The 19037-nt window shown below is 36.7% G+C and overlaps 1 protein-coding gene across 1 annotated transcript in view; it reads left to right on the forward strand.

The window, feature by feature from the left end:
• angpt1 (angiopoietin 1) overlaps positions 1–10657 on the forward strand; it is a 59894-nt gene extending 49237 nt beyond the window's left edge. Inside the window, exons 8-9 of the mRNA XM_058047655.1 lie at positions 2238–2368; positions 7780–10657. Of these exons, the coding sequence (XP_057903638.1) occupies positions 2238–2368; positions 7780–7943 (295 nt within the window). The 3' untranslated portion in view covers positions 7944–10657. The remainder of the gene's footprint in view (positions 1–2237; positions 2369–7779) is intronic.
• Positions 10658–19037: the final 8380 nt, after the last annotated feature.

Genomic DNA, 19037 nt, shown 5'->3' on the forward strand with positions numbered 1-19037 from the left:
CATGCTAGGTTAATTGGCGACTCCAAATTGTCCATAGGTACGAATGTGAGTGTGAATGGTTGTTTGTCTATATGTGCCCTGTGATTGGCTGGCGACCAGTCCAGGGTGGCGGAAAGCAGCTGGGATAGGCTCCAGCACCCCCCGCAGCCCTTGTGAGGAAAAGCGGTAGAAAATGAATGAATGAATGAATTATGAAGGTTACTATAGGGGTGTTATTATATGTCTAGAGTGCTCTAACGATGTTTAAAACAAATTCAGAAGTTTATAAGCTGTTTTTCTAATCCTCTAACTACAAAAAAATTTCAATTTATAAAACACACAACCCACTTTGGAGAAATTCACGTTTCATGGTCGGGTCTGGAACCAATTAACACGGATGAAAAAGGGATCACTGTATCACCAACATTCAAAAACCATTACAAAAATAATTCCAAAACCGGAACGACACAGGAACCTGAGTTGAAAGACTTATGTTTTGGAAATTAACCATCATGATCATGGTTATGATTCGGCCCAAAGGATTATTCCACTTACTATTTAGGTGGCTAACCATAGCAGATGTCTGCTCACATGTTAGTTGTTGGTCTGGTAAATACACAGTACACCCAGTAAACACAGACACAGACTATTTAAAGGATCCTGTCAAAGTGTCATGCTGGAAATCCCACTTGATGATGTTTCTTGGCAATTTCGTGAGTGCAACAGAGATCACGGCTTTGTAAAATGGACACTTAAATGTGTTGCAACGTCTGCTTTTTATCACAGTAGTCGCAGACTTTATCCTTGACGCAGCGTTGTTTTATTACTTGGAATTAGGACTTACCATTACTGACCGTTCTACCAGTAAGTGAGGTAATATTTTGTCTTCCAGAGTAATTTTTAAAGCATCTGTTACCTAGATATAGATATGCGTAATGCCGTGACATTTTTATATTTTACCCTGGTTTATCACCATTAATCACTACCAGATTCACCCAATAGGATTCCTTAGCAAAGAAAACCTGTTTACAACCTAAATATAGGTTTTAACATTATTAGAGCACTCTAGACATTAAATAACACCCCTATAGTCACATTTAAACTTGTATTACCCAACATATTAGTTATAATAACAAAAACTAAGCCATTTAAGATGACTTAGAGATAGTTCCTTGTTGTTCTTTTTTTAACTTCCTGTTTCTGTACAGTACTTCCTGTGGTGGCTATTGTCTCATCAATGTAACACCTATCACCACACGTTTTTGAATACACCCTTTGAATGCCATATATTTTGTTCATTCATTCATTCATTTTCTACCGCTTTGCTGGAGCCTATCCCAGCTGTCTTCGGGTGAGAGGCGGGGTACCACCTGGACTGGTGGCCAGCCAATCACAGGGCACATATAGACAAACAACCATTCACACTCACATTCATACCTATGGACAATTTGGAGTCGCCACCTAGCATGTTTTTGGAATGTGGGAGGAAACCGGAGTAGGGTTTGGCCGAGGGTGGAATTGAACCCTGTTCTCCTAGCTGTGAGGGCTGTACGCTAACCACTTCTCCACCGCGCAGCTCCTCATATATTGGTATTTTACTTAATTTAGTCATATTTTTTAGTCTTCGTTTGGGTTGAAAATAATCGAAAACTGGGATACAGAAGACCAGAAGACCAAGACCAAATTTATCGGAACTGGGATACAGAAGACCAGTTAAAATTTTGGGGGTGATCCAGATCACCAAAGGATTCTATAACATTGCGAGATAGGACCAGTTTCACCATTTGTGCGTATAATTCCACAAAATATGTTCAGAGCAGTAGGGGAGAATAAATACAGGACAGGTTTCCAAGAGGTTCTACAAAATATTACTAGTTAGTTAGTGATTTAGTCATTTGGTAAAAGTATCACGCCAAAACGAGCATAGTGAGTCCAGTAGCAACCATTAGAGCGGATCTGTTTAACACACCGTAAAACTTTTTTTTTTTTCTGTTCAATTTAACATCTGCTCCAACTGCCCGTCTAGTTGTCATTTTATATCCAGTCTGTCCTTCTAATGTTGTTACAGGTGTTCTACATAAGCCCATTCACAAAAAAAAAACCTCTCTCCGGAGACATCTCCTGCAGCATGTTATGTCTTTATTGCCTTCCGTCACTCACACCGCCATAACCCTCTTCTCCCCCCCCCCCCCCCCCCCCCCCTTGCCTCACCCTGATGTGTTTTCATGTCCGTCCTCCCTCTTCCTGATGTCTTTCAGGCTGTTCCTGAAAAGCCACAGCGGGACGGCAGGCAGACAGAGTAGTCTAGTGATCCACGGGGCGGACTTCAGCACCAAGGACATGGACAATGACAACTGCATGTGCAAGTGCGCTCTCATGCTCACTGGCGGTGAGTGCAGCTCAATACCTTTCATGGCTAAGAAGACATATGCTATCTATGCTGTTTTTCATCATGCTACATCAAATGAACGACAGGGTTGTTTTTTTTTTTGTTTTTGACATAATTTCAGTCTGGAACCATCTCAGTTTGGCCTCTCTGACTTTACCTCCAAGTTCTCTATCATGTAATGTCCTCCTAATGTACTCTTTCCTGATCCTATCCATCCTGGTCACTCCCAATGAGAACCTCAGAATCCATCTACCAATATATTCATTATCTCTCCTCTGGACGTGTCCCAACCATCTCAGTCTGGCTTATCTGACTTTATCTCCAAGGCCTTTATCATGTCATGTCCTGTTCCTGATCCTATCCATCCTGGTCACTCCCAATGAGAACCTCAACATCCTTCTACCAATATATTCACTATCTCTCCTCTGGACATGTCCCGAACATCTTTGTCTGGCCTCTCTGACTTTATCTCCAATGCCTCTAACATGTAATGTCCCTCTGATGTTACTCCTTCCTGATCCTATCCATCCTGGTCACTCCCAATGAGAACCTCAGCATCCTTCTACCAATATATTCACTATCTCTCCTCTAGACATGTCCCAACCATCTCAGTCTGGCCTCTCTGACTTTATTTCCAAGGCCTCTAACATGTAATGTCCCTCTGATGTTACTCGTTCCTGATCCTATCCATCCTGGTCACTCCCAATGAGAACCTCAGCATCAATCTACAAATATAATCACTATCTCTCCTTTGGACATGTCCCAACCATCTCAGTCTGGCCTCTCTGACTTTATCTCCAAGGCCTCTATCATGTAATGTCCCTAATGTACTCCTTCCTGATCCTATCCATCCTGGTCACTCCCAATGAGAACCTCAGCATCCTCATCTCTGACATGTCCCAACCATCCCAGTCTGGCCTCTCTGACTTTATTTCCAAGGCCTCTAACTTGTAATGTCCCTCTGATGTACTCCTTCCTGATCCTATCCATCCTGGTCACTCCCAATGAGAAACTCAGCATTCTCATCTCTGCTACCTCCAGTTCAACAGAATCTCGAATGACGTGGAGATTTTATATGGCCAATATAATCCCATACTCCTTTTTTTTTTAAACCAATATTTTATATCATATCAGATCGGCACACACATTTAACCACTATTAGAAAAATACAGTATGCTAACCATGATGTCCATAGTGTCCATTGCCCTATTTGTTCATGTCCTCAAAACGTTGCATCTCTTCCTGGAAAGTATGCCCAGGTCTACATTTCATCTTATGCATCTATCCACACCTATGAAGCCATAGCTTGCATCCCCTCCCAGTTGCACTGTGGTTGGAAAACGAGCATAATATAAAAAAAAAAAAAAGCTTGGCCGCTGCACCGCATGTCAGTGTGATTTAAAATGACATCGCTGCTCCTGCCTCTAAAGTGGAGCCCAGCGACCCACGGTGTTCTTTAGCTGCTTTTCTGACAACTAATCAAGCGTTTTCACGCCCGTGTTGCCACATCACGGTGAAGAAATTGGATGGAAAAGACCTGGCATCTCGCCAACGGTTAACACCCTGATACTGTTTGATTTGTTGCTTATTGCTCATTGCTTGACTCAATGCATGGCAAGATCCAGCAGTATACTCACACATCATTTAGTTCCTGTATGTATAGGAAAATGGCTGGTATTAAATGACGTAAGTGTGAATTAATTAGACCAAAATACCATTCAGCCACATAAGTGAGGGCAACTACCATATGCAGAAAAAGTACTTGGGAAAGCTGTCTAAGTAAAAAAAAAATAGCATTCAAATGGCATAAATCAGTGTTAGTTTAGTCTTTAGAGATTATTATTATTCTACAGCTAAGTGTATTTCACTCTAATAGATTCCCATAGAGATGCCCCCCACTCACATAGCACAACCAAAGTTGCTTAACGCTCACAAATAACTGAGAAAATGTGGAAATCATTCAAATAAGGATTTCTGGAAATATTATTGGAACTGGAAAGTTATTCCAGTTCAAGAAGAGACACGGAACAAAGAGTATACTGTACAACAACAAGGAACTCTATATTCTCTTATTATGTTGAGTATATTGGGTAATACGACTGTAAAGGTGACTATAGGGGTGCTATTTCATGTCTAGAGGGCTCTAATAATGTAAATAAACATATTTAGAAACAGGTTTTCTATGGTAATGGTAATGGTTTTATTTCATTTGAACATGCATCAGATTACAATTGAATGCATCACATAATCAGTTCACAGTTCCACATGTCCAAAAGGAGTAGGAAGAAGCAAAGCTTATTAAATCCTACCCCTCCATCTGGTACTTTTACAATCGGTAACTGGTACATTTGTTCCACTTCCTGCTTTCCTAATATAGTTTAAGGTTTTTTTTTTTATTTTTAAAATAATTTTTTTATCCTAATATATTTTAATTTTAATTTTAACAATCAGTAACTGTTACATTTGTTCACTTCCTGCTTTCCTAATATAATTTAAGTTCTTTTTTGTTTTGTTTTTAAAATTTTAAAATTTAAATTTCATCCTAATATATTTTAATTTTAATTTTAACAATCAGTAACTGATACATTTGTTCACTTCCTGCTTTCCTAATATAGTTTAGTTTTTTTATTTGAATTTGTATTTTCATCCTCTTAAAATTTTAATTTTAATTTTAATTTTAATTTTAATTTTAATTTTAATTTTAATTTTAATTTTAATTTTAATTTTAATTTTAATTTTAATTTTAATTTTAATTTTAATTTTAATTTTAATTTTTAGCTTATTAAATCCTACCCCTCCATCTGGTACTTTTTTTTATTTTTGTCACACCCCAAGTACGAAGTGAACTATGAAAATATTCTATTTCAGAATTAAAGCATCCTACTTCCTATAAACGATAAACAGGGTATTAATGTAAATGAGTGTATGGGAACACAATAAATGGTATAAGCTAGAGTCATAAAGGTCAGAAACTTTCCCATGCCGTCCTTGGGCCAATGGGAATGCCAACATCTATCTGTCACTGGGGTCATTAGCATGCCGGTACCTGTTTCTGAACTCTTTCCGTACCTCACTCTATTTAAAGAGTACAGGAGAACAAGCTTCACTGGAAATCACAGTTGGGGGGCATGGAATCGGACGCTTCCATTCCACTCATAGTTCCTGTATTAGCGACGAAGAGAGATGGTAGATGTGCAATATATTGTAGAAGAGTGTATATTTTGTCATATCAGTAATACAAAGTCCATGTCGTCTATCGGTGGCTTGTGAATTCTCCCTTGCTGATACAGTCCGATATAGAACATATGCAAGGCATGGTATGTGTCACACACTCCCCCTTCCTGTGTCAGACCTGAACGCCACTTCGGCCTGTGACATTTCACAAGACTTGTCAGCAATGCTCTTGTTGCTGGCGCTCATGAAATGTAAACGCATATACATTACTGTACAAAAGCCATCCAAAGTCTCTGGTTCTACTATATCTTAATTATTGTGTGGAAAAGCAATCTTCACTCGCTAAATGTATTGCAAAAAAGGCCAGTAAGGATAATTCATAATGCCGCCTACTGAGAACATATTAACTCATTTCAGTATGTGGAATCAAACTATGGAATGGAAAATTAAAATTTTAAAATTAAAATTAAAATTAAAAGAGGATAAAAATACAAATTCAAATTAAAAAAAAAACTAAACTATATTAGGAAAGCAGGAAGTGAACAAATGTATGAGTTACTGATTGTTAAAATTAAAATAAAAATATATTAGGATAAAAATTGAAATTTAAAAAACAAAACAAAAAAACTTAAATTATATTAGGAAAGCAGGAAGTGAACAAAACTAACAGTTACTGATTGTATTAAAATTAAAATATATTATGATAAAACTTAAATAAAAATTAAAATTAAAAAAACTTAAATTATATGAGTATAAAAATTAAAATTAAAAAATTAAAAATAACAAAAAAAAAACATAAACTATATTAGGAAAGCAGGAAGTGAACAAATGTAACGGTTACTGATTGTAAAAGTACCAGATGGAGGGGTTGGATTTAATAAGCTTTGCTTCTTCCTACTCCTTTTTGGACATGTGGAACTGTGAACTGATTATATGATGCATTCAATTGTAATCTGACGCATGTTCAAATGAAATAAAACCATTACCATTACCAAAGTGTGGGGTAACTGCGGAGTAGGCTTGCCAATATCCATGTCATGTTTCGTGAGAAAATTAATAAAAATGTCCGGAAACGGTCAGTAAAATATTATATGAGAGGATGAGCTCATTACTCAAAGGGATGCATGATGTCATGGTGTGTTTAAGCTAAAACATGACTTTGTTATTCGCTACATAAATCAGAAATGTCTGATATCAATCAGTGGTTCGGGTTGCCGTGGTGATACAGTATAAGATAACGATTCAGTTTTTCTATTTTGGCTTATGACTGGAAGAACATTTAAATCCGACTGTTAAAATGTTTAAAAACATAAGATAATGTTGTCATGGCCAACTCAATGTCACTGAAAGATTGCAATCCTGTTTAGGAAATATTACTTCAAGTAAAAATAAATAAGTACTGTGGTTGTTCATATGGTAATACCATTTAAGACCATCAATTTACCTGGGGGCCACTGGAGCTAGGGTCTGGGCAAGGCTGGGCCGCATCAGGTTTTCCAAAAAAAAACGCATTTATTAAAAACATAAAAATATACAAACTTTTTCAGTGCTTTGGTTCCGATTTTCTACAATAAAAGCTCTGATAAAACATCCCACTGTTCTCACATATCTTAATTTTTATTTTTCTGCACAAAATAAGATGAAAAATAAATAAACAAATCAAGAATAAAGAAAATCAATCAATCAGTAATAAATAAATATAATAATAATACTAATAATAAAAACGGCAAATAATAAAAACTGGTGGTGGGTAGACAAATTATTTTTTTTTCCAGATTAAAATTAACAAAGCATTATAATTTTTTATTTACATCATATTGCGCAACTGCAGGGTCTTGAGACACATGCTAACTTGCAAACTAGACAGCTAGCGACCTAAACGGTAGCCTTCGAGTTATTTCCTTTAAACTGAAATAGCCAAAAACGTACCACTTCCACACGGATAGGGAGGATAACTATTAACAGTAATTTAACCTTTAACATGAACATTAATCAAACGTAATATTTTTTTTCTGGGTACATGATACCATACAGCATCCAATATCAAACTCGCGCGGGCCGCACTAACATTAAACTTTCATATCAAGGCGGGGGGCCTCAAACTAGTGCCCTGCGGGCCACATTTGGCCCACGGGCCGTGTGTTTGAGACCCTTGATTTAAGCGCTTGGCCCACCTTCGGCAATGACCTCATAATAGTGGCACTAATATTGTTTTTATTGTCGTCTTCTCTGTTTAGGTTGGTGGTTTGATGCCTGTGGCCCCTCCAACCTTAACGGCATGTACTTCACGCAAGGACAACACGTGGGGAAGTTAAACGGGATCAAGTGGCACTACTTTAAGGGCCCCAGCTACTCACTTCGAGCCACAGCCATGATGATCCGCCCACTGGACTTCTCTTAGCCGTAAAAAAAAAAAACAAAAAAAACAACGAAATTGCTATTTAGCACATTAGTGGGACGCTTCCAGTTTTGTCCTCATCTCATTTCACTTCGCTTTGTAACCTTTTTTTTCCTTCTCACTGAACTTTAAGAACAGCAACAGGGAAGAAAAACACAGCAAGGCATGATTTATGTTTCTGATCAGATTAGCACACATAATTATTTAAGGACAAAAATAAGTCATGTGTGTTTATCCCACACTGGGAATGTGTGCGTATTTTTTTAATAACATGGACGTTCTGAATAGTACAGAACGGTGGCAGAGCGGAGATGACTCACAAACTGCAGGACAGAACTGATCTTTCATGCTCTGAGGACACAATTTGTTGTTTTTTTTATGTTGTAATTGTATTCCGTATGTGGTTTTTTTTTTTTAAGTATTCATCTCGTATGTATCTCACCATCACATGAATGTCTATTACAGTACAGTGTATTCTGAACGTATGAATGAAAGGTGAACTTTATCTTTCAGTAGTAAATTAAATATGATAATCATATTTTCTGAGTAATTTAGCGTTTACACATGGATGGCTAGTTCCATTTAAAGAGTGAAAAGGAAAAAAAAAATAATTACTGCATGTCAAAATTCCAAAAAATATACAACAGCAGCTACTCAGCTCTGTAGATACCTCCAAAGTTGAACACAAATTCAAAATTCAAAAATAGCCACGTTTACATGAGGGGTTTTTCTCTTTCCAAATGACCTTTCCGAAAGCAATGGTATACATGGAAAGGAATATTCCAATGGCGTGTCTACATGCGCCGCTATAATCAACCAGAATAGTCAATGGGGCATGCCCAGTAAAGCGTAAACACCAACATCACGTGATACCGACTTCCTCCAGTTTTTCTTTCACTTGTTGGAATAACTCCGTATTCCCAGTTTTTCCTTCGTCCAGTCTTGAAATTTAGTTTGAATCAAAAACAAACTTTCCGCAGCAGTCCAGTGCCGATTGCTCGCCTCAGTTTTTTTTAAATCGAAGAACGTCTGGAGCTGCGTGTTACGTCATATCTCAGCATTCGCTGAAAGAACGCTACCCGGGAACAGGAAAAGATAAAGTTCAATCTTGCTAATATTTTATAATTAAGAACAATTGTTTTCTTTTTAATAAAACTGGACTTGTGAATGGCGTATAGAAGGGTTTAGATTCTGTTCCACAGATGGCGCTAATGCACACGAAAGCTGCTTGCCAACCGCCAATAAACAACAGAAGAAGAAAAACACCACGAAGAAAAACGCAGTCTGACAACTTTCCGATCGAGCGGGTACAAGATACCTCAATCGGATTGGGGAAAGGAATATTCCATCCTTGGGAATCCGATTATATATTCATTCGGATTGGCACTTTTCTTTCGGAATGAGGTTAGATTCCTTCCGTTTGAGCAAATAACCCGAATAGAATTGGAATATTTGGGTCCATGTATACGTTGGCTAATATAAAATTGTGATGGGAATTTTGGCTTTTTTAAGTGATTCACCTCCCTAAAACGAGCTGGCTCTTTTGACTCCCAAACGGCTCCTCTGAATTTTGTTGTAATTTTGCAAAAAATATCATTACAATATGACGAAAAACTTAATTTTAGTAGTAGTTGAAATACCCTTTCTTGCAACTAATTTTCCTAGTAAACATAAACCTTCCCTTCTTTTTTTCTTTTGTCAACCCATTTTTACCAAACACAGAAACAAATGAAAAAAAGGCAAGAAAAAAATGACAGTTTGTTCACTTCAAAGAACCGGCGACCATCACTAATGGAATATAAATTAATGCCTATTCATTAGGTACTCAACACAAATATGAACGCAATACTTGGCTGTGGTGTAAACATATTATGTGGTTTCAGATTGGACCCTATAAAAGGGCACCCAAAAATGTGCCATTTAATTGTACTTTTAGGGGTATGGATGGGCCAGTATCTGTTGTGACCCCTATTTCCAAGCATCCAGACCAGGAGTATGCTGGCCATGCAAAAACTGGGATGTTTTCCGATTCCGGGGAACTATGCACAGATCCATGCAACATTGTGGATACAGTTAAACCGCACATTTTGAAGTGGCCTTTTATTGTGGCCACACTCTGGCTTGATATGCTATCTGTCTGGATTATGAACGCTAACACTAACACAAACATTGATTTGTGAACAATATGTGAGCAAAATTGGCCACAGACAAAATTTTGCTCATAAAAAAAATGATGTTTGTATATTTTTGTGGAGTTACAAAGAAAAAAAAAATAAATTCACATTTGCATATTGAATATTAATCAAGATAGCCAAGTTTGCAAATATAATAAGTTTGTTTATGCGAGTATTTCACCAGAATGCAAACTACTACAACCGAGAATTGGACATTAGGTCTTTGAATTATAATTATAATTTTATGTATATCGTTCACATAACATGACAACATAATGTGGCGGAGAATCCGTGGAAGGTACTGTACATGTGGGAAAGTAAATGTGTGTGTTTGTGTGTACAAATGGTACTTTAGATGTACTTTTAACAAAATGTAAGATAACCCCCCCCCCCCCAAAAAAAAAAGTGTGCCACTGATAACTCATCTTTTACCTCATTAAACCGAAGATTTGCTAATTGATTTTATTTAAAGGTATTTTGTAAACATGTGGGCAATGTTGTGTTGCTATTAAATAAAATGTGATGCACTATGGTTACAACACATTTTTTGGACTGGACTTGAACTTAATGTGGCTTCATCGCAATCGAACCAGCATGAGGTGGTTCTGTGTCGTTCAGCAGATTAGAATGTATCTCAATGGAGGACCACTCAACTTTGCAGAATTGTTGTCATTCGGTCACATTGGAGGCTTTTACAGCATGAAGCAGCTTTTTTAAAGGTAATACCACAGCATCTGAATAGTATTCAGGTCAGGACTCGAACTAGGGCACTCTAAAGCCTTCATATTGTTTTTCTTCATCCATTCGGAGGTGGAGTCTCTGATGTGTTTTGGATCATTGTCCTGCTGCAGAACATTCATTTCATGTTCCTTCAGGATTTTCTGGTACTACACTACACTACTATCACCATATTTTACTTTCTGTCGGTATGATGTTCTTTTTCAAATGTGGCATTTACTTTTATGCCAGATGTAATGGGACTCAGACCATTACACTACTACCACAATATTTGACTATCGGTATGATGTTCTTTTTCAAATGCGGCATTACTTTTACGCCAGATGTAATGGGACACAGACCATCACACTACTACCACCATATTTTACTGTCGGGATGATGTTCTTTTTCAAATGCGGTATTACTTTTACGACAGATGTAATGGGACACAGACCATCACACTACTACCGTAATATTTTACTGTCGGTATGATGTTCTTTTTCAAATACAGCATTACTTTTACGCCAGATGCAATGGGACACAGACCATCACACTACTACCACCATATTTTACTGTCGGTATGATGTTCTTTTTCAAATGTGGCATTATTTTTACGCCAGATGTAATGGGACCCAGACCATCACACTACTACCACCATATTTTTACTGTCGGTATGATGTTCTTTTTCAAATGCGGCATTGCTTTTACGACAGATGTAATGGGACACAGACCATCACACTACTACCATAATATTTTACTGTTGGTATGATGTTCTTTTTCAAATGTGGCATTTACTTTTACGCCAGATGCAATGGGACCCAGACCATCACACTACTACCACCATATTTTACTGTCGGTATGATGTTCTTTTTCAAATACGGCATTACTTTTATGCCAGATGTAATGGGACCCAGACCATCACACTACTACCACCATATTTTACTGTCGGTATGATGTTCTTTTTCAAATGCGGCATTACTTTTATGCCAGATGTAATGGGACCCAGACCATCACACTACTACCACCATATTTTACTGTCGGTATGATGTTCTTTTTCAAATGCGGCATTACTTTTATGCCAGATGTAATGGGACACACACTTTCCAAAATGTACAACTTTTGTTTTGTACTACCACAAAGTATTTTCCCAAAAGTCATATTTACATTTATTTGATGATCTGAATCATTTAAGTGTGACAAACATGCAAAACATGTTTTGTGGGGTCTTTTGTGACCTCTTCAGTGAATCGTCGCTGCGCTATTGAGGTCATTTTGGTCTTGAGATGGTTCACCACTGTTCACCATGTTTTTGCCATTTGTAGATAATGGCTCTCACTGTGGTTTGCTGGAGGCCCAAAGCTTAAGAAATGGCTTAATGACCATTTCCAGTATGATAGATCTCAATGAATCAAACTTAAGTTATGTTTGGATTTTATTTCTCGCTTAAATATTAAAAAGTTTCATTTAAAAACGGCATTTTGTGTTCAGTTGTGTTGCGTTTGAATAATATTTACATTTGTTTGATGATCTGAATCATTTAAGTGTGACAAACATGCAAAACTACATGTTTTGTGGGGTCTTTTGTGACCTCTTGGATGAATCGTCGCTGTGCTCTTGAGGTCGATTTGGTCTTGAGAAGGTTCACCACTGTTCCATGTTTTTGCCATTTGTGGATAATGGCTCTCTCTGTGGTTTGCTGGTGGCCCAAAGCTTAAGAAATGGCTTAATGACCTTTCCCAGTATGATAGATCTCAATTAATCAAACTTAAGTATGTTTGGATTTTATTTCTCGCTTAAATATTAAAAAGTTTCATTTAAAAACGGCATTTTGTGTTCAGTTGTGTTGTGTTTGAATAATATTTACGTTTGTTTGATGATCTGACTGTGACAAACATGCAAAACAACATGTTTTTGCACACTACTGTACACATACCTAGTGGTGCAATATAAGAATGTTGAGTTGCGATTGTCTAAAGTGATGACTCGCTGGTATGGTAGGCACCAAAGTGGTGGAAAATGCTGTCAGGACCCATAGTGCCTCTCCATAGTTAGGATTCCGCAACCTAATCGGAGGTTAAACAAATTAGTGCAGGCTGCAAACCACTACGTGCCCGTCAGCACCTGAAGTGACCCAACACCCTCGCTGGAATTTGTTCAACAGAGGCTGGAGGTGGTCGAGTGTGAAGTTGGCAAACAAAGCAATTGGCCCTTGTTGGTATGAGAAGACGACGTACCAAGAACTGCTTCTAAATTAAGACGAGTGCCATTACCCTTTACCTTCCACGTGAGCTGTCAGACTCTTTTATAACCTCAGTGAATTTCGGAAAATGTGTCCTCTTATCAGATCCTTTTTCAGTGAGTGCTATTTATTTGACAGCAATGAGCCAACACCAACAATAACACACAAAAGCTGCTTGCCAATAACCGCCAATAAACAAAAGAAGAAAAAAAAACACCACAAATGTGCCAAATGTGGCCCGCAGGACACTAGTTTGAGGCCCCCCGCCTTGATATGAAAGTTTAATGTAAGTTTGATATGGATGCTGTATGATATCATGTACCCAGAAAAAATTATTTACGTTTGATTAATGTTCATGTTAAAGGTTAAATAACTGTTAATAGTTATCCTCCCTATCCGTGTGGAAGTGGTAAGTTTTTGGCTATTTAAGTTTAAAGGAAATAACTTGAAGGCTACCGTTTAGGTCGCTAGCGCTCTAGTTTGCAAGAAATCAATCAGCATTAAATGTCAAAACCACAGAGACCCACGTCTGTCTTTAAATAACGCCTCCCCGCTGGGGAAAGATGTTGACTTGGGCTACGTTCAACAGTTTAAATGTTAGACATACTTGGAACAAATTGCCTGAGTCACCCGGTCAACTGGGTCAACATTTGTCCAATATTTTTAGTTTATGACATTCTGCTAATGAATTATATGATCTCATGACATTCGGGGTTGGCCTCAGCATCGTTTTATCATTATCATTTATCAGTGAACACTTCCACACAAAACAAATATTATTCTTACATCGAGAAAAAAAAACTGAAAAGTCACTCTTTGTCACTTTCTTGCATACCCACTAAAGCTGTGGACTCTCTGTGGACCATTATAAATGCCGCCGACTCTTATTTACGTATGTCTTACGTATTAGCTTATTGTCTGTTATTATGTATTTTTTGTATTTTGGGGTTTTATTTCATGTCTCAAGGGCTCTAATAATGTTTAAAAATGTACAAAAAATATTTATCAATAAATCATTCTGCCTTGTGGAAATTCACTCATCACTGTTATCAGTGATAAACGAGGGGTTACTGTAATGTACTAGAGCAGTGAGCAGTGCATCGCCGACTCTTATTTATGTCTTAATTAGCTTATTGTCTGTTATTATGTCTTCTATTTTGGGGTTTTATTTCATGTCTCAAGGGCTCTAATAATGTTTAAAAATGTACAAAAAATATTTAATTTATCAATAAATAATTCCGCCTTGTGGAAATTCACTCATCACGGTTATCAGTGATAAACGAGGGGTTACTGTAATGTACTAGAGCAGTGAGAAGTGCACCGCCGACTCTTATTTATGTCTTAATTAGCTTATTGTCTGTTATTATGTCTTTTTTGTATTTTGGGGTTTTATTTCATGTCTCAAGGGCTCTAATAATGTTTAAAAATGTACAAAAAATATTTAATTTATCAATAAATAATTCTGCCTTGTGGAAATTCACTCATCACGGTTATCAGCGATAAACGAGGGGTTACTGTAATGTACTAGAGCAGTGAGAAGTGCATCGCCGACTCTTATTTATGTCTTAATTAGCTTATTGTCTGTTATTATGTCTTCTATTTTGGGGTTTTATTTCAAGTCTCAAGGGCTCTAATAATGTTTAAAAATGTACAAAAAATATTTAATTTATCAATAAATAATTCTGCCTCGTGGAAATTCACTCATCACGGTTATCAGTGATAAACGAGGGGTTACTGTAATGTACTAGAGCAGTGAGACTCTTATTTAGGTCTTAATTTGTCCAACATTTGTCCAATATTTTTAGTTTATGACATTCTGCTAATGAATTATATGATCTCATGACATTCGGGGTTGGCCTCAGCATCGTTTTATCATTATCACTTATCAGTGAACACTTCCACACAAAAACAAATATTATTCTTACATCGAAAATAAACCCTGAAAAGTCACTCTTTGTCACTTTCTTGCATAGCCACTAAAGCTGTGGACTCTCAGACGTCCTCAAAGCCATTAAGCGGTTATCAGTGACACGGGGAAAAAAAACATTTCTTACATTAAACAGTGCTATTTTAAACTTCTACCACTGTAAACACTTGCCACTCTAAAATGCTTTTCTTTTATCATATCCCTTCCTCAACTGCTTCCACCCTCTTCATGGTGTAAAACATTGGACATGGAGGCTGTCACATAAATCTAGAGCAGGGACTTTTAACTTTCCCTCAATGTCTAATGAGTCCATCTGGCAACGGGAATGCGTTCTGTCGTCTGGAGGAGCACTTTTGAACCGGGTTTGTTCGACTTTGTGTGTGAATGCCTTCATGAATGAGCTGATTATCTGATAGATCATATGCATTTGCATGTCTTATTCTTTCACTTTTAAGTCCGATGGTGACAGAGCAGCTAAAATGTTATATAAAAACATGACTGAAGTTCAGGTTCCTCACCTTTACTTCACTCTGTCCAAAAATATATGAATAAAAAACATAATACTGTTTTATAGTTGAATATCTATTAGTAAAAAAAAAAAAAAAAAAAACATTTTTAAGCTACTTTTATCAGTTTTTAAAGATTTTCAAGCACAAAAGTGACGAAATACACTGGTCACTAGGTGTCACTAATGTTACTGTAATGAATGAGATACACAATCACACTCTTCCTCACCAAAACAACAGGATTTTATTTCAGTTTTGAATAATACACAACAGGTACAATTACCCCTAACATCGGCTAGGCCGAGCTAAAACTCAACTTTTAACCGTTTAGCTGACTCTTATTATATGTCTTAATTAGCTTATTGTCTGTTATTATGTCTTCTATTTTGGGGTTTTATTTCATGTCTCAAGATCTAATAATGTTTAAAAATGTACAAAAAATATTTAATAAATAATTCTGCCTCGTGGAAATTCACTCATCACGGTTATCAGTGATAAACGAGGGGTTACTGTAATGCACTAAAGCAGTGAGCAGTGTGTCGCTGACTTTTATGTCTTAATTAGCTTATTGTCTGTTGTTATTATTCTATTTCGGGGTGTTATTTCATGTCTCAAGGGCTCTAATAATGTTTAAAAATGTATTTAGGAGGTTTTCTAAATACATAAAATATTTAATTTATAAATAAGGAATTCTGGTTCATGGAAATTCACTCATCATGGTTATCAGTGATAAACGAGGGGTTATTGTAATGCACTAAAGCAGTGAGCAATGCGTCGCAGACTCTTATTTATGTCTTAATTAGCTTATTGTCTGTTATTACGTCTTCTATTTTGGGGTGTTATTTCATGTTTCTAAATGCAAAAAAATAATAATTTATAAATAAGGAATTTTGCTTTGTGGAAATTTACTCATCACGGTTATCAGTGATAAACGAGGGGTTACTGTAATGCACTAAAGCAGTCTATTTTGGGGTGTTATTTTATTTCTCAAGGGTTCTAATAATGTTTTAAAATATATTTAGCAGGTTTTCTAAATACGAAAAATATTAAATTTATAAATAAGTAATTCTGCTTCATGGAAATTCACTCATCACGGTTATCAGTGATAAACGAGGGGTTACTGTAATGCACTAAAGCAGTCTATTTTGGGATGTTATTTTATTTCTCAAGAGTTCTAATAATGTTTAAAAATATATTTAGCAGGTTTTCTAAATGCAAAAAATTTAATTTATAAATAAGGAATTCTGCTTCATGGAAATTCACTCATCACGGTTATCAGTGTTAATGAGGGGTTAATGTAATGCACTAAATCAGTGAGCAGTGAGTGACAGCTCTGATAAATATATAAACATAGTTTGATATAAATGATTTAAAAAAAAGAAACATTAAATTATAAAACTGAAAATGAAATAAAGGAAGTCTAATGTTTCACCATTGTTGCAACATCATCCTTAACACTGCATAGCAACCAAAAAGGAAAAGATCAGACTTTTTCCTTGTACTCTTCTCTCATGTCACAGTACAGCAGAACAAAAGTAATTACGTTACGATGAGCATCTCGGGGGGGGTGTCCACAAAAGAGATCTTCACAGACGCATTCCGGGACAATGAATGCAACAACAACACAGCTCGCCAAACACAACAACGTTGAAACAAGCTAAACAAAGCAGCAGTATAACTGTGCAGATGTTGACAATGCACCAAAGAAAACAGGTGTATTGCGTCCGGATTCAAACCTCCTCAGTTGTCAAAGTGGTGGACCACCCAGTCCATTTGACGTAAAACACCCAGGGGCTGAAACGACCCTGTAGATCCATCACAAAATTTCTCTATTAAAATATTCCTATGAGCATCAATATACAAGACAGGTAAAACAAGTGAACAATTAAATAAATTATTTAAAAAAAGACTAATTAGATAACATAAAATGGACATATCTTTCCTCTAGTGCATATGTACTGGCATGATTTAACGTTCATGTAAATATTTATACTATACTTCTATAGATGCTTGCCCTTGGGAAGCTGCATAATGCTCCCATGACATTATACTGACCTCTGCTGGTCATTCTTACAAGTACACTTCATAGCAATTGTATGAACTCATTCATTTCAATGACTGAAACTGGAGTTAATTTTCTCTGATTCTATTAACTTGAGTGTTTGTAGTACCAGAAGTACCAGATGAAGTACCAGAGGCTGGAGAAAGTGGGTCAAGTCAAATTTCAAGTCCTCCTCCCAACAAGTACTTTTAAGTGTACCAAATGAAATGCCATGAGCATTCAACATTAAACTTTTGATATCAGGGGTCTCAAACTTGCGGCGCTAGTTTGAGGCCCCCTGCTTTGTAGTCATATTATTATAACCGGGTCAAAACCTACCCTAACAATACAGTGGTCATAATTTCAACCAGATCATTTTAAAATGTAGTAAAAAAATATTTTTTTTTGGTTTAATTTTGTAGAAATAAGAGTTTCCTGGCAAAGTCAAAAAAGCCTTGATGCAATAAATAAATATGATGTGATTCTTTTTATGCATTAAAATGTAATACGGGTTAAAAGAAACAATGAAATAGAGCTATTGTATTATGTCTAATTAGCCATTGTAGTAGCTGTCAAAAGCTGTAAGGTTTGTTATTGTCAGTTTCTGTTGTGTCTTACAACAACAATGAAGCCGTGAAGTGATGGGGGATTTTTTTTTTTTTATTTCTTATCTCAACACATTTGAATGAATATTGTTGGTGAGGTTTACGAAATAAAACAAAAACGCACACTGCTTTTTTTTTTTTTTTTCCAATGACATTACCAGAATGGAATGACAATTGTGGAAAGAAGGAAAACAATTATTATTATTGGTAATTACTAGTTCTATTTTGTCATATCCGTGTAGCTGTGTGGGCTAACAATACGTACAGACAAATTTCACCGCGTCTGCTGGCTTGATGCCCGATGAGTCATTCCCATCCTCCGTGACGGACTGACAACAGCTGCAACCGTGCGCAATTCGCCTGTGCCAATCTATTTATAAGCTCCAGTACGCATCAGAAATCAACACAGTCTAGTTTTCGTTAAAAATGGTATCTGTTTTTTTTAGTTTTACAAATCAAACAACCATGCTAGTTCGAAGTTCTGCAATGATTTTGGATCTCTGTTGCATTGCAATTGTCTTCTACATATTTCACTTTCTTTTTCAAGACCGGAGTCGCCTCTATGTTGTGTTTCTTTGCCGTTTTTTTTACTTTATTTTATCTTTGGTTTCCACCGACTTATCTTCCCATGCATTTTCTCAAACGCAACTAGAAATATCAATGAGTCGGTGTGCCATTTATATGTTTATCCCTACTTAGATGCTCCACAAAGTGCGATGAAACATGACTCTGTAGGGGTGAGCAGTGTCAGTGAAAGGTGACCAGAACCAGAACCCTTGAATACTTTCAGAGCTGTCTCCGCAACAGCGTTAGAGGCAGCAAAGAGGTTGGGGAGAAACAGAATATTATTATTTCGTTTCGTTTTTTTGGAATTTGGAACAGGTTTCC

This window comes from Doryrhamphus excisus, chromosome 14 (assembly GCF_030265055.1).
Source record: "Doryrhamphus excisus isolate RoL2022-K1 chromosome 14, RoL_Dexc_1.0, whole genome shotgun sequence".
Lineage (NCBI taxonomy): Eukaryota > Metazoa > Chordata > Actinopteri > Syngnathiformes > Syngnathidae > Doryrhamphus > Doryrhamphus excisus.